This window comes from Nicotiana attenuata, unplaced genomic scaffold (assembly GCF_001879085.1).
Source record: "Nicotiana attenuata strain UT unplaced genomic scaffold, NIATTr2, whole genome shotgun sequence".
Lineage (NCBI taxonomy): Eukaryota > Viridiplantae > Streptophyta > Magnoliopsida > Solanales > Solanaceae > Nicotiana > Nicotiana attenuata.
The window spans coordinates 103,417-130,204 of NW_017672284.1; the positions used below are offsets into that span (position 1 = coordinate 103,417).

The 26,788-nt window shown below is 39.1% G+C and overlaps 1 protein-coding gene across 1 annotated transcript in view; it reads right to left on the reverse strand.

Annotated features, from left to right (window-relative positions):
- Positions 1-359: 359 nt before the first annotated feature.
- Positions 360-26,788, reverse strand: part of LOC109212599 (protein IFH1-like) — a 29,442-nt gene continuing 3,013 nt past the window's right edge. The window contains exon 3 of the mRNA XM_019376247.1: positions 360-641. Coding sequence (XP_019231792.1) covers positions 360-641 — 282 coding nt within the window. The remainder of the gene's footprint in view (positions 642-26,788) is intronic.

A 26,788-nucleotide genomic window follows, 5' to 3' on the forward strand; every position in this document is an offset into this window, starting at 1 on the left:
AAAAGATAAATAATGATATTGTTATCTATATAATCACTTTTTCGTATTAATTTTATTCTATATAAAGTAGTTTAAATTTTAATGTGTCTGACTTCTTCATAAAATTAAGTTTTAAGGCATCCAAGAATTGAAAGAGGTAATGATATTACTAATTAATATACAGATTTATCTTCATTAATTCTAAAATATTTCATATTACGTTATTGACGTTGAAACATTGAGTAGTTATAGGTAGCAGTAATCTTGTCCAGTGATTTCTCAAAGACCAAAAGGAAAAGCTGTAAAAACCAAGCATGTAGGCTGTATATGCTCCTAATGGAAATGAGTTTGCAGAGCAACGTTGAAAGCATTCATGATGTTCAGCATTCTAGAGGCAGTCTCCCTGGTCGCTCTTTTCTTCTCTGCTGCTTTCGCCCATTCAAATGAACAGCTCCAGATTTCTCTCGCGATGAGCTCTTATTCCTATTGTTTTGATCCTCTGCACTTCTGATATACTTCTCATCATTAACGAGAGCAATTTCAGCAGGGTTTTGATTTAAAAGGCAAGGAGGATTCTTTTTTTGAATACTAGTGACAGGCAGTACAGTTATAGAGGTACTACTGTCATCCACGTCTAATGACTTAGTAGCATTATCACTATGCTATGAAAGCACCATAGAACTTGATGTACCAACAATTCCCCTTGAAATATCATTTTCATCGTCAACGAGAGCAAGGTCAGCAGGGTTTGAATAAAAAGGCAAGAATGATTCTTTTTGGGAATGCTACTGGAAGGTAGTACAGTTTTAAGGATGTCCACGTTAAGTGTACAAGTAGCAATAACACTAGTTTTTTGTATAATTAATTTTCCATTTATGTTACTTAATCAAATGTTGCTAAGATATATTTAATATTTAATTTTAACAACAGATTTTGAATATATTTATTGATTACTTATATGAGATACACATGCAAAGCGCGTGCCTGAATACTAGTGACTTAATAGTATAAAAATTGACCTATATTTATTAGATCAGAACAGAACTATGTGGGTCAATCCATACTTCTTTTATTACGTATAAAGCAAATTAAAATTTGAAGTTACCTATTTTCTTTATGGAGAATGAGCCAGGTAGTAAAATATACATGATTGGAAGATACGTAATGATAATGTTATCTATATAATCATTTTCTCCGTATTAATTATTTTTTATTCTATATAAATTGATTTAAAATTAAATATGTCTGATTTCTTCATAAAATCAAGTTGTAAATCATCCAAGAAATGAAAGACGTAATGATATTATTAATTAGTATACAGATTTATCTTCAAATTCTAAAATATTTCATATTACGTTATTGATGTTGAAAAGCTTACTAGCTATAGGTAGCAATAATCTTGTTCAGTGAATTCTCCAAGACCAAAAGGAAAAGCTGTAAAAACCAAGTATGTAAGTTATATGCTCCTAGCAGAAATGAGTTTGCAGAGCAATGTTGAAAGCATTCATGATGCTTGGCATTCTAGAGGCAGTCTCCCTGGTCGCACTTTAAATTCTCTGCCGCTTTCGCCCATTCAAATGAACAGCTCCATATTTCTCTCACGATGAGCTCTTATTCCTAATGTTTTGATCCTCTGCAGTTCTGATATACTTTTCATCATCAATGAAAGCAAATTCAGCAGGGTTTTTGTAACGACCCGATCGATCGTTTTGAGCTCTAGCGTGTCGTTCGGCAGTTTGATGCTGCGGGTAGCTTCACTACAGGTATTATAACTTGTACGCATGGTTGGAATTGGAATTTCAGAAGTTCAGAGTTGATTTGGAAAGAAAATTCTCATTTCGGAAGCTTTAAGTTGGAAGAATTGACTAAGGTTGGATTTTTGAGTAAACGACCTCGGAATCAGGACTTGAAGGTTCCAGCAGGTTCGTATGATGATTTTGGACTTGGGCGTATGATTGGATCGGGTTTTGGATGACCCGGGAGCGTTTCGGCGACTATTGTGGAAGTTAGCATTTTGGAAGAATTTCATAAATTTGGGTTGAAGTGCATTTCAATGTTATCGATGTCCATTTGGGATTACGAGTTTGAGAATAGCTCCGTATGGTGATTCTGGTATTGGGAGCGCGTCCGGAAATGGATTTGGACGTCCGTAGGTCATTTTGGAGTCGTTTGGCGAAAGTTAGAAATTTGAAGGTTTTTTAGAAGTTTGACCGGAAGTGGACTTTTCGATATCGGGGTCGGATTCTGATTTGGAAAGTTGGAGAAGGTCTGTAATGTCGAACGTGACTTGTGTGCAAAATTTGAGGTCAAACGGACGTAATTTGATAGGTTTCGACATCGAATGTAGAAGTTTGAAGTTCTGAAGTTCATTAAGCTTGAATTGGAGTGTGATTCATGGTTTTAGCATTGTTTGATGTGATTTGAGGCCTCAAGCAAGTTCGTGTTATATTTTTAGACTTGTGTGGGTGTTTGGTTTGCAGCCCTGGGGGCTCGGTGAGTTTCGGAGTAGCTTCGAAGTGTTTTGTGAAGAAGTTCGTTTGTTGGTTCTGGTGTGATCGCATTTGCGATGTATTGGTTGCAAATGCGACCATCGCATTTGCGAGGTAGTGTTTGCATTTGCGAATCTGGCTGCTGAGGGAAGGATTGCATTTGCGAAGAATTGATCGCTTTTGCGATGTTGTCCTCTTCGCATTTGCGATGATTTTGGTCGCAAATGCGACCATGGCAGGGACAGCTTGGCTCCGCATTTGCGATGCATTTGTCGTAAAAGCGATCATCGCATTTGCGAGCCAGATGTCGCAAATTCGACATCTGGGACTGGAGCCAAGGGCTTTTTATTTCGAGACTTAGCCCATTTTCCTTATTTCCCACTTGGACTTAGGCGATTTTTGAGAGCATTTTGAGAGGGGGTTCCATCATCATCAAGAGGTAAGTGATTTTTTCTAGTTATGAGTTAAATACAAGATTTATATATGGATTTAGACATGAAAATTTGTAGAAATTTGGGATTTTGAAGAAAAACCTAAAAATTGGTATTTTTGGATTTTGACCACGAAATTGGACATGGAATTTGGAATAAGTTATATATTCGAGTTCTTGGTGTTATGAGTAAATTTTATCTTCGAAAATTTCGGAATCCGGGAACGTGGGCCCAAGGGTTGATTTTTCGACTTTTTGAGCAAAGTTGAGAATTTGCTTAAATTGACTTGTTGTGCGTATAGAGTATATTTTTATAGGTTTGCACGTTGTTTGACTAGTTTTGGAACGACGGCATCGGTTTGAAGTGATAGAGCGGTGTTAGAGCCGTTTATGGAACTTTGAAGTGAGGTAAGTCTCTTGTCTAACCCTGTGAGGGGGAAATTGGCCCTAGGTTTTGTAAATTGATGTGTACTACTTGTTGTGGGGGGCTACGTACGCGCAAGGTGACAAGAGCCCGTACATAGCTACATTCATGTTATTGTCTGGGTTGGCTTAGGTTCACATCGCACAATAGTTGTACTATTTGATCAGTCTCTCGCCTATTAAATTTCTCTGTTTTACATTACTGTTAGACTTGCTATTGTAGAGACTTCACATGTTCATGATTTGTCACCGAATAATTGTACTCCTCTTACGATATGTTTTCGTCATATATATGTTTCATTGAAAGGTTTTTGTTAAAGAAATTATAACTCACATGTTTATTTGTGAGTGGGGTCAAGGACTCGTCAAATCTTCTTATTCTAATGGGATCAGGCCGTTCGCCTCGGCAGGATTATGTATTTCACATCTTATGGGATCGGGCCAATCGCCTCAGCGGGATTTATTTACCACACTCTCATGGGAGCGGGCCGCTCGCCTCGAAAGTTTAATAGTTGCATCTATGGTTCGTGTCGTTCGACCCTCGGCAGTGCACAGATTATGATAGGATCGGGCTGTACACCTCGGCATTTCTATAAGATATCCTTATGAAATCGTGCGTAATATTCGGAAAAAAGCTAGTGTATCAGAGGGTTTAACCTGATTTGAAGTATAACGACCTATTTGGTGAGGTTCACTATATATATATATATATATATATATATATATATATGCTTCGGTTGAGGAGGGATTTGCTAATTGAGAGCCTGAATTATTGTAAATAGGAGAATTGTACCACGTATTTATACTTGTTTATTTCATTTATCTACTCTGCCTCATATTTGTTCACCTCTTTACTGTACCTGATATTATTGGACCACTACTGGTATCGATGTCGACCCCTCATCACTATTCCCCCGGTGTTAGGCTAGATACTTACTGGGTACACGTTGATTTACGTACTCATACTACACTTGCTGCACATTTTGTGCAGGTACATTATGTCTGGTGGTCCTACGGGCGCAGAGGTGTGGTTACTTGCGGGGACATAGGTGAGTTGCATCCTATGTTACGAGTCCGCAGCACGCAGAGTCTCCTTCAGAGTATTTATATTTGTCCTGTCCAATTTGTATTCCGGATAGATGCTATATTTTATTTGCTTCCTAGTCGATGCTCATGCACTTGTAACACAGGGTTTTGGGGTGATTAAGGGGTGTTCAATATTGAAATTATTACAATTTTATTATTTACTCTTTAAATTCCATCTTCTACTATTTAATTGAAGGAAATTATAATTTGAAAAATACTAAAATGAGAACCAAATTAATTATTTATTGTTGGCTTGTCTGACAGCAGTGTCCGGTGCCATCACGACCCTTAATGGATTTTGGGTCGTGACAACATGGTATTAGAGCACTAGGTTCACTTAGGTCTCACGAGTCATGAGCAAGTCTAGTAGAGTCTTGCGGATCGGTACGGAGACGTCTGTACTTATCTTCGAGAGGCTACAGGGCTGTTAGAAGCACTTCCCTTCTTGATTCCTCATCGTGCGATTTGATTCCTTTGAGCCTTATGCCTTTTTTATGTCCTACTCGATCTTATGTGACGTGAGGTGCTTGTTGTAAATCAGGAATTTAGGAATTGTAATGGTACTATCGATGTGGTGCAAGATGTTTCTCCTTGAATATTTGACTGGACTATTATCGTCGCCTTGCGGAAGGCCGTCCTGTCGTTCCAGCTCAATATCAATGCTACCTAACGCTTTGAGAGTTGGCATGGATTGTTATGATGATTCATGCGTTGCTATCACACAGTGTTGGTGTAATGGTAGGATGCTTGTCTATGCGTCGAAGCAGTGAATGACTTGGAAGGAGATTTACTCAGTGCATGATTCGGAGACTTAGTATTTTATTTCCGGCGAAGAAAAGACAATCGGACTATGAATGTTCAAGTTTGGGTTGACGGAGTAACGAGACTTGGTATTTTCAAGCGTGGTTGAATTTTCATCTGTGATGTAGTGTCGTCGCCTGGATTGAATGTGTTAAGTTCGCCGGTGTTATGGTCTTCATCGATTTGCCTTTTGGGGCAAGGTAGTGTGAGATGGTACCGGGGAAACAGTCGTCAGAGATAGCGGAGTGCAGCAATTTCGAAATCGAATGGGTATTTCTAATGTTGAAGGCTCGAGAAAAATGATCTTCGGAAAGGTTTAAAGTTGGTGGCGATCTATTGGTTCAAGTGCTACAGAGATAGATATTGATTTAAGGCAACAACTGGGCAGCGAAGGATGAGGAAGGACATGTGGGAGGTATCTTGTGGTGGTTAAACTTCTAGAAGGCCAACTGTGAGAAGCAGGAGTCGAGTAGTTGCTTAAAGAAGTGAGTTTGACCAAAGTAGGAGAGTGGAAGAGTAGCATATGGGTTCTGTGGTAGGATGACTACACGCCTTGAGAAAAGCTTAGAGTGATTTGGGATTTATGGTGGACAGTGACTGGGTCTACGAGCTTAATTTGGAATATTGTCTATTATACGGCGGGAGATTGGATGCGACAGAAAGGAGTTGCTTGATATGAAGAAGGATACAGCAAGACTTTGGATTTGAAGGTATTGTCGCGCCTCTAGTTGATGTCCATGAGGAGTGAATGGACTTGTACAACTGGTGAATGAGCACGGTCTCGGCATGGTCTACTGATTTCGTAGTGATTGTACCCAGTGCAGCAACGTTGGAAGATGTCGGTATGTAATTTCCACATGTGGGTTATCTTCTCTGAGCAGGTTAGCGGTCGCGTGGTGTTGACGAAGCTTTTTCGAAGAATTCTACTGGCTATCCGGTAAGAGGTCGAATATGTAAATGTGGCTAGTGATTCAGAGCGCTCATGAAGTGCTAACAGAAGGATTCCGAGGAATTGGGCAAGTTGATTATGCAGGATCATGTCAATGGGGGATAAGGAATCTTGGTAGGTTCCGAAGTTATGCAATGGTAGCTTCAAGCTAGGTGAGAGAGCCCCACCGCCTACGATTGGATTGCATGGTTATCTATTTGTGAGGTTTTTGGTTATCGGCATATTGATGGGTTAGTACGATTAAGGAAAGAGAGCATCCATGGTGATTTGAGCAAAGTATTTGAGGAATGTGTGCTATAATTGGCCTTATCAATTTATGTTCTAGCTTTTGGAAAACTCAGGATTTATGCTTCGTGTAGAGGTGATTTACAAGAAAGGCGTTTTTGAAGGGTGTTCATGTGCTAGCAGAGCCTTGGAGTTGATTATATTCGAGACCAAGTCGGAGTGGGTGACTCTCAACAACGGTCCTAGTGGATTCAAAAGTTAATGTGTGGTGCCTAAGGACTTCGAGTTCATAGTATGGTTGGGCATCGAACTTTTGCAGCGGATTATGAAAGGGGCTTGGAGAGTTTTGTGTTATCTTCGGCCTGCGGTGTAAAATGAGAGAAATGGGAGAAAATGACTTCGAATTCAAGGAGGAATTATTAGAATGGGTGTAACAGTTGAAGATGCGAATATCCGCACAAGGAGGGTATGAGATGGTTCGTGGGATTTGGGACAGCGTGGTCTCGTGAAATAAGGTCACTCGGGATGAGTGCAGACTTAGGTTCGTGATGTAATGAATGGAGCTATTATTATTTCTAAGTCAAGTTAAGAATAAATTTGGGAGAAGATGGGTCGGCTAGTAATGGTTGAATTGGCATGATGGTAGCAATGATCAGTTCCTTCTGCGCGTTGAGTTATGCATGTGATTTGTGGCGGTATGTGCGAGGCTTGACGGCCGCCGTATTTGATTTTATTTGAAGGTATTCAAGTATTATGGCATGTTATGTGTAGATGGATCCCAGAAGGATCATGATGGTTTAGACCACTCTCTGAGGATCATATTTTCTGCGGTTATGAGAATTCAGTCGCGTGTTGCTATGGTTCCCCTAAAATGAGTAATTGAAAGGTTTCTATATGATGAGGTGTTTAATCTATTAGTGGTTCAGGAGTTATGATGAAATTCTTGCACTCTTGCGTATTGTCATGATTAGGTGCAGTGAGTAGCATGGAAATCGGAAGTTGAGGATCAAGGTTACGGTTCGGTGTTGACAAGAACGTTACAAGCTCGGATGAGAAGAAAAGGATTTAGATGTTTAGAGTAAGCTGGTATTGTCTTCAGCATCACCTGAGGTCGGTGACATGTGTAAGAGGCTTTGTGTGCTGATTGTGGATCCTTGATTTGCTTAACAACATTTGTGTGGCCGGTGGTATGAGTGTGCAGACTTGTTGTCTAGTGCAGAAGGTCGTGGGAGCATGACCCACGGGAAGATTGTATAAGTGTGACATGTAGTCACTTGATTTATTGATGATTTAAAACCAAGTGTGAAGATTTTTGTTACTATCGCTAATGTGAGACTTTATGCTTAAAGGGCACTCGGTTCATTGGTTGTGGACTGTGGAAGTGTGTTCTGGATTTGACGGTTGTTCTTGTGTGTCAGGGGTTACTGTGGGTCCTTGAAAGGTTATTAGCCCAGTGCGGTACGATCAGAATTGGCTGAGGTACGTGGATGGATCTAAAATATGAATATGGGCTCTATATCAGGCGGAATGTGTTCATTTCAGCATAGCGCTCCTTATGGAGGAGTATTCGGACTAGGATGTTGTTTCCGTTGTCAGCTATTCCGTGTAATCTCTATTGTGCCATGTGGTCTGCGAGACGGTTTGATTATTCGCACTTGTGTCCCGTGGAATTTGTGGTGTTGTGAGAGCAAGATGGCTCTCAAGATACAAGTCATTTATTGCACCTTAATTCTGCTTGAGTTTCGTATCTTATGGCGCTATCCGTCTCCCCAGGATTTGCATAAAGCACTTTGCGTTCTTGTGGTTGATATTTGAGTATTTCACAGGTATGAGCATTTTAGCTCGGTAAGTATTTCCTTATAATTATTATGTGTGGATCGGGTGGCGAGCCGCCACGGTTATGTTGTTTGGATCCGGTGGCATGCCGCCACAGGTAGCATGGTTGGATCAGGTTGCACGCCGCTACGGTATTATGTGTGGATCGGGATGCACGTCGCAACAGTGTGATGTTGAGTACAGTTTTCCATATCAGTTCTTGTGTCTTTTGTTTGTCATTTTTTGAGGAAGGTTCATGACATCTTTTTGGATGCAAATTAGTTGCGTGGGTTGAGTAGTTCTTTCTAGAGTTCATTTTTCCCTTTGGTATCACATTCGAGTTTGTAGCTTATTGGCACATTGTGGCATCATATGAGACTTTTGGCAATATTTGAGGTGGCTTATTGTATGAGCAGCTTGTACTGGGTGAGCCAAGATTATTGGACGTGGGATCAGTGCGATCAGATTTATATGAAGCATATTACAGAGCAAATATCGATATTCAGTCCAGGATAAGGTAATGGTTCTTGTCAAGAGGATAAACTCAATAAATTGTTGACTCGGCGGTTGGGTATGAATTCCTACACATCTCTTCCATCGTGGCAGTATTGCAAGAGTTGGAACAGGACTTATATGTGTCATGAGGTGTGTTGTGAGCATCAGATTCGTGAAATTTCGGCTATTGTTATCAGAGGATGTTATTATGGTCATGTGAGTTATGCAGTGCAGGGTGTGAATTTGGTAGAGTATACAATCATGTATTGGTACATCGTGTAGTGATTAATATAGCGTTCGTATGTTGGAAACAGTCCTGGCAGAGAATTTCAGATGTTGGAATTTGGCTCTAAGGCTAATTTGACTAAATAAAAGGGTGAATCTTCAGATTTGCTCAAGCTAATGTGCTCAACTGAGTTGTGGTAGCACAGGTAGGTGCACTAGGTGTTAACAATGCTTTCGGACAACTCCAGAGCAGTTCTTAGCACATTCACGGACGAACGTATGTTTAAGTGGGAGAGAATGCAACGACCCGACCGGTGTCGTTTGGCAGTTTGAGGCCACGAGTAGCTTCACTTCAGGTATTATGACTTGTACGCATGGTTGAAATTGGAATTTCGGAAGTTCAGAGTTGATTTGGAAAGAAAATCCTCATTTCGTAAGCTTTAAGTTGGAAGAATTCACTAAGGTTGAATTTTTGAGTAAACGATCTCAGAATCAGGACTTGAAGGTTCCAGCAGGTTTGTATGATGATTTCGGACTTGGGCGTATGTTTGGATCGGGTTTTGGATGACCCGAAAGCGTTTCGGCTCCTATTGTGGAAGTTAGCATTTTGGAAGAATTTCATAAATTTGGGTTGACGTGAATTTCAATGTTATCGATGTCCGTTTGGGATTCCGAGTCTATGAATAGCTCCTTATGGTGATTCTGGTATTGGGAGCGCGTCTGGAAATGGATTTGGAGGTCCGTAGGTCAATTTGGAGTCGTTTGGCGAAAGTAAGAAATTTGAAGGTTTTTGAGAAGTTTGACCGGAAGTGGACTTTTTGATATCGGGGTCGGATTCCAATTACGGAAGTTGGACTAGGTCCATAATGTCGAACGTGACTTGTGTGCAAAATTTGAGATCAATCGGACGTAATTTGATAGGTTTCAGCATCGAATGTAGAAGTTTGAAGTTCTGAAGTTCATTAAGCTTGAATTGAAGTGCAATTCATGGTTTTAGCATTGTTTGATGTGATTTGAGGCCTCGAGCAAGTTCGTGTTATGTTTTCGGACTTGTGTGGGTGTTTGGTTTGGAGCCCCGGGGGCTCGGGTGAGTTTCGGAGTAGCTTCGGAGTGTTTTGTGAAGAAGTTTGATTGCTGGTTCTGGTGTGATCGCATTTGCGATGTATTGGTCGCAAATGCGACCATCACATTTGCGAGGTAGTGTGCGCAATTGCGAACCTGGGCTGCTGAGGGAAGGATCGTATTTGCGAAGAATTGATCGGTTTTGCGATGATGTCCTCTTCGCATTTGCGAAGATATTGGTCGCAAATGCAACCATAGCAGGGACAGCTTGGCTTCGCATTCGCGATGCATTTGTCGCAAATGCGACCATCGCATTTGCGAGCCAGATGTTGCAAATGCAACATCTGCGACTGCATCCAAGGGCTTTTATTCCGAGACTTAGCCCATTTCCCTCATTTCCCACATGGATTAGGCGATTTTTGAGATCAGAGGTGGTTCCATCATCATCAAGAGGTAAGTGATTTCTTCTAGTTGTGAGTTAAATACATGGTTTATATATGGATTTAGACATGAATATTAGTAGAAATTTGGGGTCTTGAAGAAAAACGTAGAAATTGGTATTTTTGGATTTTGACCACGAAATTTGACATGGAATTTGGAATAAGTTATATATTCAAGTTCGTGGTGTTATGGGTAAAGTTTATCTTCAAAAATTTTCTGAATCCGGGCACGTGGGCCCGAGGGTTGATATATCTACTTTTCGAGCGGAGTTGGAAATTTGTTTAAGTTGACTTGGTGTGCGTATTAGAGTATATTTTTATGGGTTTGCACATTGTTTGGCTAGAGCGGTGTTGGAGCCGGTTATGGAACTTCGGAGCGAGGTCAGTCTCTTGTCTAACCCTGTGAGGTGGAAATTACCCCTTGGTGTTGTAAATTGATATGTACTACTTGTCGTGGGGGACTACGTACATGCGAGGTGACGAGAGCCCGTACGTAGCTACATTCATGTTATTGTCCGGGTAGGCTTAGGTTCACATCATGCTATAGATGACTATTTAAGCAGTCTCTCGCCTATTAAATTCCTTTGTTTTACATTACTACTTGAGACTAAACTTGCTACTGTGGAGACTTCACGAGTTCATGATTTGTCACCAAATAATTGTACTCCTTTTCGACATGTTTTCGTGATATATATGTTTCATTGAAAGGTTTTTGTTAAAGAAATTATAACTCACACGTTTATTCATGAGTTGGGTCAAGGACCCGACAAATCTTCTTATTCTAATGGGATCGGGTCGTTCGCCTCGGCGGGATTATGTATTTCACATCTTACGTGATTGGGTCGATCGTCTCGGCAGGATTTATGTACCACACTCTCATGGGAACGGGCCGTTCGCCTCGGCAGTTTAATAGATGCATCTATGATTCATGTCATTCGACCCTCGGCAGTGCACAGATTATGATGGGATCGGTCCGTACGCCTCGGCATTTCTATAAAATATCCTCATGAAATCGTGCGTAATATTTGGCAAGAAGCCAGTGTATCAGTGGGTTTTTCCTGATTTGAAGTATAACGACCTATTTGGTGAGGTCCACTATATATATATATATATGTGTGTGTGTGTGTGTGTGTGCGCGCGCGCGCTCCGGTTGAGGAGGGATTTGCTAATTGAGATCCTGAGTTATTGTAAAGAGGAGAACTGTACCACGTATTTATACTTGTTTATTTTATTTATTTACTCAGCCTCATATTTGTTAACCTCTTTATTGTACCTGATATTATTGGACCACTAGTAAGTGTCGATGTCGACCCCTCGTCACTACTCCTCCGGGGTTAGGCTAGATACTTACTAGGTACACGTTGATTTACGTGCTCATACTACACTTGCTGCACATTTTGTGCAGGTACATTTTGTCTGGTGGTCCTACGGGCGCAGAGGTGTGGTTACTTGCGGGAACTTAGGTGAGCTGCATCCAATGTTACGAGTACGCATCATGCAGAGTCTCCTTCAGAGTATTTATATTTTGTCTTGTCCAATTTGTATTTTGGACAGATGCTGTATTTTATTTACTTCCTAGTCGATGCTCATGCACTTGTGACACCGGGTTTTGGGGTGATTACTATTTGTTAAATATTGAAATTGTTAAAATATTATTATTTACTCTGTAAATTCCATCTTCTACTATTTAATTGAAGGAACTTATGATTTCAAAAATAATAAAATGAGAACCAAATTAATTATTTATTGTTGGCTTGCCTGACAGCGGTGTACGACGCCATCACGACCCTTAATGGATTTTGGATCGTGACAGTTTTGATTTAAAAGGCAAGGAGAATTCTTTTTTGGAATACCACTGACATGCAGTACAGTTATAAGGGTACTGTTGTCATGCACGTCTAATGACTTATAAGCATTATCACTATGCGACCAAAGCACCATAGAACTTGATGTACCAACAATTCCTCTTGAAATATTATCTTCATCATCAACGAGAGCAAGGTCAGCAGGGTTTGATTAAAAAGGCAAGAATGATTCTTTTTAGGTAGTACAGTTATAAGGATGTCCACGGTAAGTGTACAAGTTGCAATAACACTAATTTTTTGTATAATTAATTTTTCATTTATGATCTAATCAAATGTTGTTAAAATATAATTAATATTAATTTTTTACAGCTAATTTTGAATATATATTTATTAATTACGTGTCACACCCCAACCTAGGTGAGGCGTGACTGGCACCCGGTACCGTACTGGCCCGAGCGAACCACTCTGCAACTCTTGAATGTTGGACGTAACCTAGAATATACTGTCACGACCCAAAAATCCACTAATCGTGATGGCACCTAATCTAACCCGCTAGGTAAGCCAACTAATATCTATCCAATTTCAATAATATTTATAAGGACAATTATTCAAAGAAATTATCTGAATCTTATACATTTCCCAAGGACTGATAGTAAAAATCATGAGCTTCTAAGAATAGAGTTTACAAAGCTAATATGAAGTAAATATATCTTCTGTTTGAAAAGTACATAAACAGAGTTTTATAGATCTAAGGCTACCATGAACAAGAGGCAGCTACAACAGAGACGCAGGTACACCTTCAAATCCAGCTCCCATCGAACACAGCAACAACAACAGCCAACATCTGCACGCAATGTGCAGAAGTGTAGTATGAGTACAACTGACCCCATGTACTCAATAAGTAACAAACCTAACCTTAAGTTGAAAGTAGTACGTGCTGGTACAAAGGTCGGGTCCAACACCAATAGACAACAACAGTTCAAAATAACGTAAAGCATATAAACAAGGAAATAACTCAGAGATAAAATGCTCAGCTATTTTTCACAGTTTTTATGAAAACAGTTTTGCTTTTCAAGAATATCAGTGAAAACTCAAATCCTTTACCGAAATCGTCGAAAAATATGAGATAGTTTGAAAACTGTAAATTTTTCCAAAAACCCTTCCCACAATAAATAAGATGTTCCATTTTCTTTCTGGACAGCAAGTGTGAAATACCTCTCTATTCCCACATATCAATGTGTGTAAAAATTCATGAATGACGTGGTACCGTACAGCATGAGGAAAAATGCATCTCTATATTTGTATGTCATGTATGCATGCCAATGCCATGTTTCTCAGAGATGAATCCTGTACTCACACTCTCAGAGTACTCAATCACACTGTCTCACACTTTCCACTCATCATGCTCAACCACTCGGTACCATAATTGGCCCATACGGCCCAGGGAAGATCCATCCCGGAATATATACATCACTGACCATCAGTCACTCAGTACCGAGGAAGGCCAATCCGGCCCCATGGAGAAGATCCATCTCCAGGTATATAAATGCTTCGGACAAGATCCATGTCCAGAGAACATCCATCCCTCAATATAATCAACCGCGCTCACTGGGGTGTGTACAGACTCCGGAGGAATTCCTATAGCCAAGCGCTATAATCTGCACGAATAACTCACATGTCATAGTATCAATATTAGAATCCGCACGGACAACTCACGTGCTGCACGGAAAACTCACGTGCTAAAGTATCAATATCAGAATCCGCACGAACAACTCACGTGCTATAGTATCAATATCCTCACAATCAGTCCCTCGGCCTCACTCAATCATCAATCTCTCCAGTCTCTCTCCCTCGGGTTCATAATGTCATGAAACTAGCCCAAAAATAATGATATGATGTATCAATAAATAACAATAGAGACAGAGACATGATATGCATATGAATACGTATGACTGAGTATATAAAGCAATGAAAGTAAACAACTCAACAGCAGAAATGACCTCAGTGGGTCCCAACATGATAAACATGTAGCCTAGACATGGTGTCTAACATGGATCACAGCTCAATAGCTCAAGTACGTAGAAATTTCATGATCACGGGTAAGGACAGGTAACTACACAGTACCACAAAAATAACGGAGTCACAATTCACACGGTGCACGCCCACACGCCCGTCACCTCAACACCAATCACATAGCACATAATTCGGGGTTGTTAAACTGTTTTGAAAGGCTTATTATGAGTATTTGTTGATGTTGTTTGGGCTATTATTGGCTGTTGTAACTAGTGGGAAGTCATATAGACAAGGGAGGTGTTGTCCGTTTTATAGTAGAATAAAGTGTGTCGTTCAAATGCGATAAGTTATGGCATTCGTATTGTGATGATAGTATTGTTCATTGCTTGTAGACAAAGGAGCTGCAAGTTAAGTTAGCTTGAGGATTGGACCGGATATTATGAGGTATGTAAGGTCTTCTTTTGTTTTATTTGGCATGATTCCGTAAGTTACGTGGCCCTTATAAGGAATTCAAGGGGGCGAGTCTTTGTAAATGTACTATTCCGATGATTAAGGTCCGTTCACGAGTATAGTCATATGAATGTTGGAATGGATTGTGGTGGTCACAGTTTTATGTATTCATAATGAGTAAATAGAGCCTTCCAAAAGGTCCTTGTCTTCTATATATAATAAGACGTCCAGATGTTAATTAAAGATTACACACGAATGGTCTAATGAATTAGAAGTAATATAGTGTCCGTATAATGAGTGATAGCTATACACAAATAGTCAACAAGGTAGCATAATGTATAGTTTCCAAAAAGATAAGAAAGGTTTGACCTAAAGAATTCCATGACTTCCAATACTTACATGTTTGTGTTCATAAAACTGATAAAGACCCGCGAAGGTAGTTTTTTTGCTCTCAAGTTAAATAAGGTTGATTATATATGAGGGTGGTGTTAAGAAACGATATATGTTACCTATGGAGTCATAAATTATAGAATATGATAAGTTTAGCAATAAGAATATAAGTTGATAGAGTGTTAATCCCGCAACTCTTGTTGCGTATTGATGAATGGATATATATATATATGTATGTATGTATGTATGTATAACGAGTAGCCTCACAAGCTAAGAATATTAAATAGCTATAAGTAGAAAGAATAATGTAATCCCATAAATGAGCGGTAATGTGAAATAAGAATAAAAGTGCGATTTAAAAATAGTTATAACATTCTTTATCACTAAATAATATAGAATACAAAGGATGGCGTAGAAAGTGGCTAAGGAATAAGGATTGGTTATTGTAACGAGTTAGTCACGAACTTGTATGCTTATGAATGCGAGTTTATATGTTGATGATTGAATGATGTCTGCATGAGTGATATGAAATGAATAGTATAAGACATGATCCCTACGGACGGTCTATGAACGCGTAGGTGTACAGTGAAGCCCTATGGACGATTTATGAACGTATAGGTGCATAATGAAGGTTGGTTATGGACGGTCTCAGTTGCACGCATAGACAAACCTAAGTATTATGAGCCGTACGGACGGTCTAATATGTTACCCGTACGAGCCACTGGTTATTCATATTTATGAGTGAGCCTTGCGGACGGTCTCTAATGAAACGCGTAAATGCCACTTTTATGTTTCAATGTAGCGCTAGAGATGTTTGATCTGTCTGAGGTAAGTATTCAGATATAAGGTATGATGGCTAGAAGAGTGTTATAGATGAAGTTCTATAATATGATGGTTTCCAGTGCAGATAGCATATGGGAACAAGTTCAGGTATAACATGGCACAAATTAGACGTATATACGACATTAGATGTTCTCGGTCAACGGAGCCTTCCCTTATTGGTATACATCCTTTGTAAGGTAAGTTGGATAGTCAATACTTAGATATGTTACAAGTCAGAGTAAGGTAAGTATGATTCCAGGACTCTAGATTAATTTCAGTATATCATATATACATGTCAGTTCAGTTTAATTCAGTTATTCATATGTTATCTGCCTTAAATACTTAGTACATTTCTTTGTACTAATGTACCATAGTCGGGGCGCTGCATTCATGCCTGCGGGTTCAGGTATCCAGTTTCACAGGCTCTTGTCATAGACAAAGTTGATATCCAACTAAGGATTGGCAAAGCTCCATTTCATCCGAAGTGCAATCGAGTCTAGGGGTAATCAGACTATCCTATGTATGTATGTATGTATGTATATATGTATATATATATATATATATATATATACACACACACACACTTATGGGTAGGTCAGTGTCCTGTCCTGACCATATTTTGATGTCAGATACTCTTAGAGACTTTGTAGACACAGGTCCATTATGTACAGTATATCAGAGGCCTTGACGGCCCGTGTGTATGTTCTGAGTATGATGGTTTGCTACTACAACGTTTGCCCACTTAAATTCATACCTTATGAGTTGTGGCCATATTGGCCCATGATAGTTACAGGAAGAATAAGTTTAGCCAAGTCAGCCTATGTATGTTCTAGTTTTCATCGAATGATTATGATTTACAGAGTGGTTCGCTCGGGCCAATATGGCACTGGGTTCCAGCCATGCCTCCCCAGGTTGGGGCGTGACAGTTCATCAGATATGGAGTTGTTTAGTTATGTTAAGTTCCCCATTTACTAGTTTCACCTCTATGTGTCTTAATTGGAATTAATTGCTTCATGTTCCACTCTTATTGCCTATTTGACTCTTGTGTGCCTCAACTGAAGTGTTGCCTTTTTGATTGCCATGCTATCCTTTCCTTATTGCTTATCCGTAATTGAAATTATTATTATCACTTCTGTAATTTTCTATCCTTAGTTGAGGTTATTATTGTCCTTTTCGTAAGTTGTTTATCCTTAATTGAATTTGTTGTATCTCTTTGGTAATTGCTCAACCCTAAATGAAGTTTAGTTATCCGTTATCATAGTTGACTTATCCTTGTTTGGAATTATTGACTCACGTTATCTCCCTTGTTGTCGAATTGTACTTTTATGGAATCATTTGTTACATATTGTACTTTCGTAGTTGTATCTATTATGTTTATTCTTTGTGAGCTCGTTCTATCGCTTCTTTGTGTTTCAAAGCTTTTGAGTTGATTTACTTGTCGTATTCTCGTGTTATTGTTGTTGTTGTTGTTGTTATTGTTGTGCTCAGTTTGTTGAGCCTAGGGCTATGCGTGGTGGTGGTATTAACATTGTTTAGAGGAAATGTTGTGGAATATAGGCACATGTTGTGAAGGTCATTCTATTGTGCTGTTGTGTTTTTGGCACGTGATATTGTTGGGAGAATTTGTTTGCGTGTTTGCACGAGGTTCCTGCCGTGCTATTGTTATTATTGATGTTGCACATGCGGCGTGACAAGATGGGCTATATCTGTGCGTTTGCGTATGTGGTGAGACAAGGTGGGAACATTTCTATGCGCGTGCGGCTAGACAAGGCGGGCATTTACTTTATTATTGCGCATGTGGCGAGACAAGGTGGGCTATATCGGGGATTGATCTGTGATGATTTGTGATGGCCTGGGGGCATTGTTGTTGTTGATATTTGTATAGTGGCATGCCTAACTTGTGTGAGTTTTACCTTGTGCAAAATCGTGGGAACTGTTTCTTATATGCCGTTCATTTCCTCTACTCTTACTCGTTGGCCTGAACTGTGATAGAACACTTGCACAAGCATATACGTAATTAACCACCCCTATCGGTATAAGAAGATGGATCCTGATGTTATTGATCATTCATACATACCCTCGTCTACTTTCTTTCTATGTGAGAATTGTTCTATTGGCACGCGAGTCGTCCGTGTAGTTACTAATTGTAATGAGGGCACGAGATGCCAAGTGATTAGGGTTCACGAATTGGGACCCGTGAATTGTGACTATTTTGAGGTTTTGTACCTCGTGGAGATTATTGGATCAACCTGGTGTGAAAGCGGTTATTCTTATCGAGTTGTTACTTGTCTTTCCTTTATTTGTTTTCACCGAATTTAAACTGTGTTCAGCTTACTCTACTGTGTTATTACTTGTTGTGTCTCGCTGCTAAGTGTTGCTTTTATTTCCTACTGCAAGTACCATATTATTGTTGTCATTATGCGTAGCTTTGTAGATATATCGTACTCTATTAGTTTTACACCTATACTTGTCAAGGTTATTTAATCCAGTAGGTGTCTTGACTTTCCCTCGTCACTACTCCACTGAGGTTAGTCTTGATACTTATTGGGTACCGCCGTGGTGTACGCATACTACGCTTCTGCACATTTTTTTTGCAGATCCAAGTATTTCGAAGTCAGTCGATCGTTAGCTAGCTGTTCGGATCTTGTTGTGGAGACTCAAGGTAAACTTGTTGATGCGTTCGCAGGCTTCGGAGTCACCTTCTGACATTGTACTTGCACTGTTTTATCTATATTTCAAAATAGTTGTATTTATAGGTTTTTCTAGCAAACTCAGTAGAGCTTATGACTTGTACTACCTGCTTTTGGATTATAAGTTTTGTATGGAGATTTCTATTTCGTATTGGTCAGTCGTTAGTTAAATATGGGTATTATTTCAGCGAATGTTAGGCTTACCTAGTCCCTAAGAGTAGGTGCCATCACGACATCCTACGGAGGAAAAATTGGGATCGTGACAGTACTTTAAACACTGATCCAGAGGTACCCTTCACGATCGCGATTCAAAAAATTTCTAGCACAAATTTTACCCTTCGCGATCGTGGCCATTTCCCCGTGATCACGATGAACAAATTCACATTACCCTTCCCAAACTCTTCCAGACAGTCTAAAGTGTAACAGCCATAACTTTCTGTACAAAACTCCAAGTGATAAACGGTTTGATGTTCTAAAAGCTAGACACAAAGGGCTACAACTTTCATTTTTGGATCATCTCCAAATTCCATATAGATTGTAAGATATAAGCTTCTAAAGTCGGGTCAGTGACAGCAAAATTTCCTCTACGCGATCGCAAAAAGGCTTCCGCGATCGCGATTCAGAGTGCCCAAACAGCAAATTTGCTCTTCGGGAACGCGACCCAAAGTCCGTGATCGCGATGCATACGCCTGTGGCCAAAAACCAACAATTAAAAATGCCCTAGAAATGGTCCAAAACCACCCTGAAGCTCACCCGAGCCCTTCGGACCCCGTCCGAACATACCAACAAGTCCCATAACATAACTCGGACCTGATCGAGGCCTCAAATCACATCAAACAACATCAAAACTATGAGTCGCACCTCAAATCGAACTTAATAAATTGATGAACTTTAAACTTCTACGACTCGCGCCGAATCATATCAAATCATCCCCGAATGACATCAAATTTTATATGCAAGTCCCAAATGACACAACGGAGCTATTCTAACTCCCGGAATCTTAATCCAAACCCGATATCAACAAAGTCAACTCCCGATCAAACCTCTCAGGTCAAGAGATTCTCCTCCCTAAGTAGCATTCTTGTAAGTACGAATGGGAGTTGTTTGATGACTTGATAAAGATGTGCTTGTGGTTGAAATTCTTCCACCATTGAAGATGTAACCTTCCAAACCTTCAACTTTCCAACTTTCGCCAAAATGCATCAAATCAACCTACGGACCTCCAAATCAAAATTCGGACACATGCCTAAGTCCAAAATCACCATACGAAGCTATTGGAATTATCAAAACACCATTACGGAGTCGTCAACACAAAAGTCAAAACTCCGGTCAATACTTTTTACTTAAGCTTCTAAAACAAGAATTATTCTTCCAAATCAACACCGAATAATCTGAAAACCGAACCCGACCACACAAGTAAGTCATAATACATAATACAAAGATGCTCGAGACCTTAAGCCACCGAACGGGACGCTAATTCTCAAAATGACCGATCGGGTCGTTACAGTGTTGGGGGTGACACGCGTTCTAGGTGACGGGTGTGTATGCGTACACCGGGATTTTCGTGATCCCTATAGACTTTAGGATATGTATAAGACTTGTTTGATTTCATGCCTCGTCATATCCGTATTTTCTCTACTTGTATGGTCATATGAGATATAATTCGTGTTGGAAATCATGTCTAGGCTATGTACTTATTTATTTGAGACATCATAGGCCTATTCTTGCTATTTTGAGTTGTTTGCCTTAATTGTAGTCATATTCTCAGTCGTAATTCTTCATCTGCATGTTATATCTCAGTCTCTGTATATTATTTGATTGTCATATCACATGTTGTTGTTGCCTTCTATATGCGATACTATTCTGTTGAGTTCTATGAGATGTGAGTCATTGAGACTTCAGCAGTTAATAACTGATGTGGGCCATAGAGCCGTATTGAGAATTTATTTGAAAGTTACACGCTGCAACGGAGTGAAATTTGAATAGGATTGCACGCCGCAACGTGAGTGATATTTGGATCGCGTTGCATGTCCCAGCGGTTATATTGATTGTTGATTAGCGCTTGGGCAAGGATCCGCCCCTCCGGAGTCTGATATAACAGTGAGCACTGGCACAGAGTTATATATATACTTTGGTGAGGGGTATTGTGACAGGCCGCAGTACAGTGCTAAGTGTGGTTGGGTGTGTGATGGTGAGGGGTACTTGTGCTAGGCACCGTGAGTGTGCTGAGAGTGAGTGTACTTGATGATTTCACCGTGACGGTACTGACTTGACATGTATATTTGACATGTAGGCATAGAGATGTATTTTCCTCATGCTTATTGGTAAACGAAATGTGTTATCTGTTGTTGAAACTTTGGAAAAAAAATCACAGTTTCCTTGATAAACTCACATTTTTGAAATTTCGATGAATGATTGGGCTTTGACTGTTATACTTGAAAAGCATGTCTAATTTTTTGTAATTGTGAACGAGCTGAACATGATATCTTTTGAGTTATATACTTTTACTGTCTTCATTATATTATGAGTTGTTATTGATTATTGGTATTGGACACTGACTTTCTTCTGAGCTCGTCATTGCTTTCAGCCCGAGGTTAGGTTTGTTTATTATTGAGTACATGGCATCAATTTTACTCATACTACAATCTGCACTTTATGTGTATATCCAGGTACTTCGGGGCATGGTGATTGCTAAAGGTTTGCACCGGTTTCAGCTTGTGGACACTACGAGGTAGCTGTTATGTCATTCGTAGACCTTGAAGTTCTCTTTTGGTTATTTTGTTATCATTGTCTTATCATTTAGACAGTTTTGTATCGAGTATTGACTCTGTATTTTTTATTCGGTTATGCTTATGTACTCGTTGACACCAGATCATTGGGATGGTTGTAGTTGTATTATTATTGATTTTCTCAGATATTTTATGATAATATTGTTATTGAGATTATTAAGCTTCTGTTAATTTAGTTTATTATCATTGTAAAATAGTTGGCTTGCCTACCAGGCACTGTTAGGCACCGTCACCACTCCGATGAGAATTTGGGTCATGACAATATTAATCTTTTAAAGCGGACTAATAAGAAAATAGTGTCATTGAAATAAATGGAGTAACTATCAAGGTATTGTACTACGTTTCATTAATGATACAAGATCAAAAAATCAGTAAATGTCAAATCAAATGTATTCAAGTCTAATCAACATCATTTCCCCTTTTTTTGTGATAAAGTAAGTACTAGAACTAAATCCCAAAAGACATGCGGCATGCTAGTACTGGTGCTTTTGGTAATGTTTTTCCACCTTACAAGAGAATGAATCCACACAATTTATTACATTCCCTTCAAAATGTTACTCTTTTACATGGTTGGTAATCTCGATAATAATGTCTTTTTTGTTAAAGAAGTTCAAGCCTCTGAGAAAACTCTTTATTTCACCTTAAATGATATTTCTAAGAGGTGCTTGATCACGCCCAACTCTAGTCCTAAAAAGGATAAGCGGTCGCTGCAAATATAATCCGGTCTAAAAGTCCGGAGTCGAATCCCACAGAGAACTAAGGCTTAGCTGTATCTGTTTAATATCACCAAGAAGACAAGATTAAAAATAAATAAACAGCTGAAAACTAACTATGCTTGAATTGTAAACAATTAGAATAAAGGTCTAAGGTAATGGTTTCCCCCATTGTTGATTTCCTTGGTTGTATATTTCTTATAGCTGTGACTTAGTTGCCTCTATCAATCATGAACTCTCCAGCTACCATAAATCTCTCTCAAGCAATTATGATAATTTACTAGACGCACTCTCTCAAGCTACGCTAGCTAGATTCACATTACAGTTCACTTAGATTGCACCCGAGGTATCGTTATCTCTAATCCAACCTCTAAACCGTCAGTTATGACTCTCGCCTATACTCCGGGAGTGATGTTGTTCAAACAACTACATAAATATGCACTCTCTCTCAAGCAGATACATAACAAATAGGAACGGCTAATTGAGGATCCTTTCAATTAACCACAATCAAAATATAGTTGAACAAATAGAGATTAAACTAATTCAAATCTATATTAATTATAACAACCAATTCATCCCCAACGGATTTCACCAAAACCTTAGATTAGAAAAGTTAGCTACTCATGAAAATAACAAAAATCACAAAAGAATTCATATTCAAAGGTAAAAGAACAAAGAAGAAGATTAAAGATTGATGCCCAATGATCCTCCTTGCTCTTGCCCTTCCTTCTGATGTTTTTTCACTTCCAAAACTCATTCCCCCTTTCTTGGCCGGCTTCCTTCGTTTAATATAGGGTTTAGGGCTTAAAATCCCGTGTTTTGCACTTTAGTCCGTTAAATTTACGAGTCCTGCCGCGGTCCTACCGCGGTTACTCCAGGACCGCGGCCAGAGTGGCCTTCAGAATCTGCAGCAGTGTTCTGCCGCGTCAGGTCCGCAGTCGCAGTTTCAATCGCGTTTTTGGCCCTGTTCCGTTTTGAATTTGGAAAAACGTAAAACAAGAAAGTTGTATCCCTTTGAGTTAGATTTCCAATCATATATTGTGGAGCCCAAATGGAGTTCTGAAAAAAAAGTTATGTGCATTTTACTATACAGTGCGCAATATGCCTACTTGAGTCTTCGTTTTGTTGTTTTATCATCCGTTGATCCCCGAATACAATCCCGGCTTAATTCCTTGGGCTTTTACTCAGACTTCAAAGCTCCAAATCACTTGAATTCATTCCATAATATCTATATATCTCGAAATCACTCCTACAAGGCATAAAACACACCGTTAGTGCAAAACACTAGCGATTAAAGCGCAAACTCAATTAAAGTGCAGTAAATTAGAGTGTAATAAGCGACTAAAATACATAATTATAGCCTATCATCAACACCCCACACTTAAACCATTGCTCGTCCTCGAGCAACTTAAAATTGAGCGCATAGGCAAGAATACCTTTTTAAACAATTCTCCTAACTCATCACACCAAGAGTATTTAAAATAGACTAAGCACAAAAGCGTAACATCTTCACCTCAAGATTTGACTCACAAGTACCACGCATTATTCACAACTCACCCACTTACTCTAACATAGAGGTCACTGACATTACCTTTCCTTCATGAATCAAGTGCCCTCACACAACAAAAGAGTGTAGTTCCACACAATAAAATTTAAGAACACTTAGGAACTCAAGATAAAAAGAATTCACTCACTCTTAGAAATATCATTCATATGCCACAAAAGATGCACCATAAGCTTGCCCGTAGTGTACTACTCCACTAATCGAGCTCATTCAATCTAGGATCAATTAGGACTTTATTTGGTTGTAATGTAGGCTACGGGACGGGTAGGATATATTTAGATATAAGAGTGACTACACCTCCCTAAGCACTTTAATACATACATTTTAACATTTAAACCCCATACTTATGTCAAACTAAAATTCCACCTTCACATCAATGTAAATTACCCCATTCTTCTTTAAGTACACTTACGTCAAGAACCACCACTTATCAAGGAATTTTTTTTTTTCACAAAAATCCAACTATATTTTTTTTCAATTCAAGTGGCTCTTCCTTTTTCAAAACAGTGCACCTTTCTCCTTATTCAATTAGTTCCACTCAAAAGCCAAACCAACCACCCCACACTTTAACTTTTACAAAGTTCATAACAATTCAAGTGCTCATGAGAGGTGAAAAGGTTCAAATAGATGGTTAATTCAAATAAATGGGTAAGGCTTGTAATGTGGTTGCCAAAGAAAAAGGATTATAGGCTCAAAGAGGTTAACTACGATACATAACCATTAGGCGGGTAAAATATACATATCTGGCTCAACAAAGAAATGCCTATATCACTTCCTAGACTGAATAAAACTACTATTTCGCTTTGCAAACACACGGGGCAAGTTCTAGGCGTCAAATGCAATGCACAGAATAACACCAAACCTCACACACACATGGCACATACTCACTCAGGATTGGATTCATCAAGACACTTTAGTCAAAGCAGTTAAGCAAATTTAAAATCATACAATTTAAGGTACTTATACAAGAGTCAAAAACTGAGCCTAAGCATCACAGCCAAAGTACTCACTATTCTCAAGGCATAACCAAGTCAAGAGGTATTACTTCAATTCAAAACACAACACAATGGCTCCTACTCCAAAAAAAAACTAACTACACCCGGTTCAAATAAAACCCTTGGAAAAGAACCGCGGCATAAAGAAAAACCAAGGGGGAATTATTACACTACCTACAAAGAAAATCTTTTTATTTTTTTCTTTAGACTTAAATCCCTCAAGAAAATTGTCTAATAGATCCATCGTTGGGAAAAGTCCAATCTTTTAAAAAAAAACTATTTAATTAAACTAATACAGCTAAAGTAGCATGAAAAGTCACCCAGACAATCTCATTACCCCACACTTAAAATTGTGCATTGTCCCCAATGCACACCATAACTAATAAAAGGGTAAAAGAGACTCCCTGGTAGGCCAAAGGCCGAAGCACTAACAACTCATGGGGTACTCAGACTTCTCCCAAGCTTGGTCCTTCGTGCGGGTACCTCACACTTAGTTCCAGCCATTTGGTTTGCTGTTGCATCCTTCCAATACCTTTGCTTTCCATTCTGCTAAAAAAATAAAAAATTGACACTACAAAAATAATACAATTAAAAAAAATAAAAATAAAATAAATAAAAAAAAGCAATAAAGCTAGGTTGCCTCCCAACAAGCGTTTGATTTAACGTCGCGGCACAACGCGAATCACTTTTTGCCTCCACCTCGAGCTTATGAATTGAACCCCAAGTTTTGCTTCAAGCTTATGATTATGCTCTTGGGGCGGTACAAATTCTTGCGAGCAAAAAATTAGATAAAATCTTATGCACTTGTTGGCTCTCGACCGAGGAGTGTCACCTTGCCTAGACGGCCTTGAGAAATCCAAAATATAAGGCTCATCTACCTCTTCCTTGGACTCCTTTTTATGCTCATAAGGGTGAATTTCCATTTCACCGTCTGAACATAATGTAGAGAAGTGTTTGGAATGAGGCCCAACGCGCTCAAATACATGAACTTCAAGATTTTTAACCTCCTCAACATCAATCACACTAGATTCAACTAAATTTGTATCTTCAACGTCCTTGGTTGACTCTAGTATTACTTCTTCAACATTGACATCCTCAAATTCTAGTTGGCTACGTTGTTGATGTTCTACTCTGACCTCCCCAATTAACACCTCAAATTCATGCTCTTCTTGGCTACTATCCTTAATATTGGCTTGTTGAGCATTAAAGCTCCAACCACTTGACTCAATTGAGCCTCCAACTTGCGAATAGTTGCCTCTTGCCTTTCTATGTGCAATTGTTTCTCATTGTTTTGTTCCAGAAGGCACTTTAGCATATCCTTGATCTCCTTCAGGTCCGCATTCCCAGGTTCTTTGTTCCTATTAACTTCACAAGAAAAGGTAGAACCGTCATAATAAGGGGTTGGGGGAAAATAAGAAATATAAGCACAACCATGAAGGTGACCATTTTTACCACCACACACATCACACACATTCCACAAATAAGATTGAGTTGGTGCACATAACTCGCTCTTAGGAACGTTTTGAAAATTTTGCCACGGGTGGTTTCCTTCACAATATGTATGAAGATCAATAGTAGAATTATCTACACCTAAATTCCCATAATTCCAAGATGTCATGTTTATCAAATGAACAGTTATAAAAAAAATACAAAAAAAATAAAACAAACTAAAAGTTCAAACTTGAACCCTAGCAATATATACAGCTACAACTACACCGTTAGTTCCCCGGCAATGGCGCCAAAATTTGATCACGCCCAACTCTAGTCCTAAAAAGGATAAGCGGTCGCTGCAAATATAATTCGGTCTAAAAGTCCGGAGTCGAATCCTACAGAGAACTAAGGTTTCACTGTAATTGTTCAATATCGCAAAGAAGACAAGTTTGAAAAATTTCTAAATTATAATATTAAGATTTTTATTTCTAACTAATTAACTAGCAAATACTAGAAAGCGATAAAATTATCAACTAACGAGACAAAGGATTTGGAGACTAAATTAAGGAGGTCTAGAGTTATGATTTCCCAAATTGTTGATTTCATTAGTTGTATGTTTCTTATAGCTTTGACTTAGTTGCCTCTATCAATCATGAACTCTCCAGCTATCATAAATCTCTCTCAAGCAATTATGATAATTTACTAGA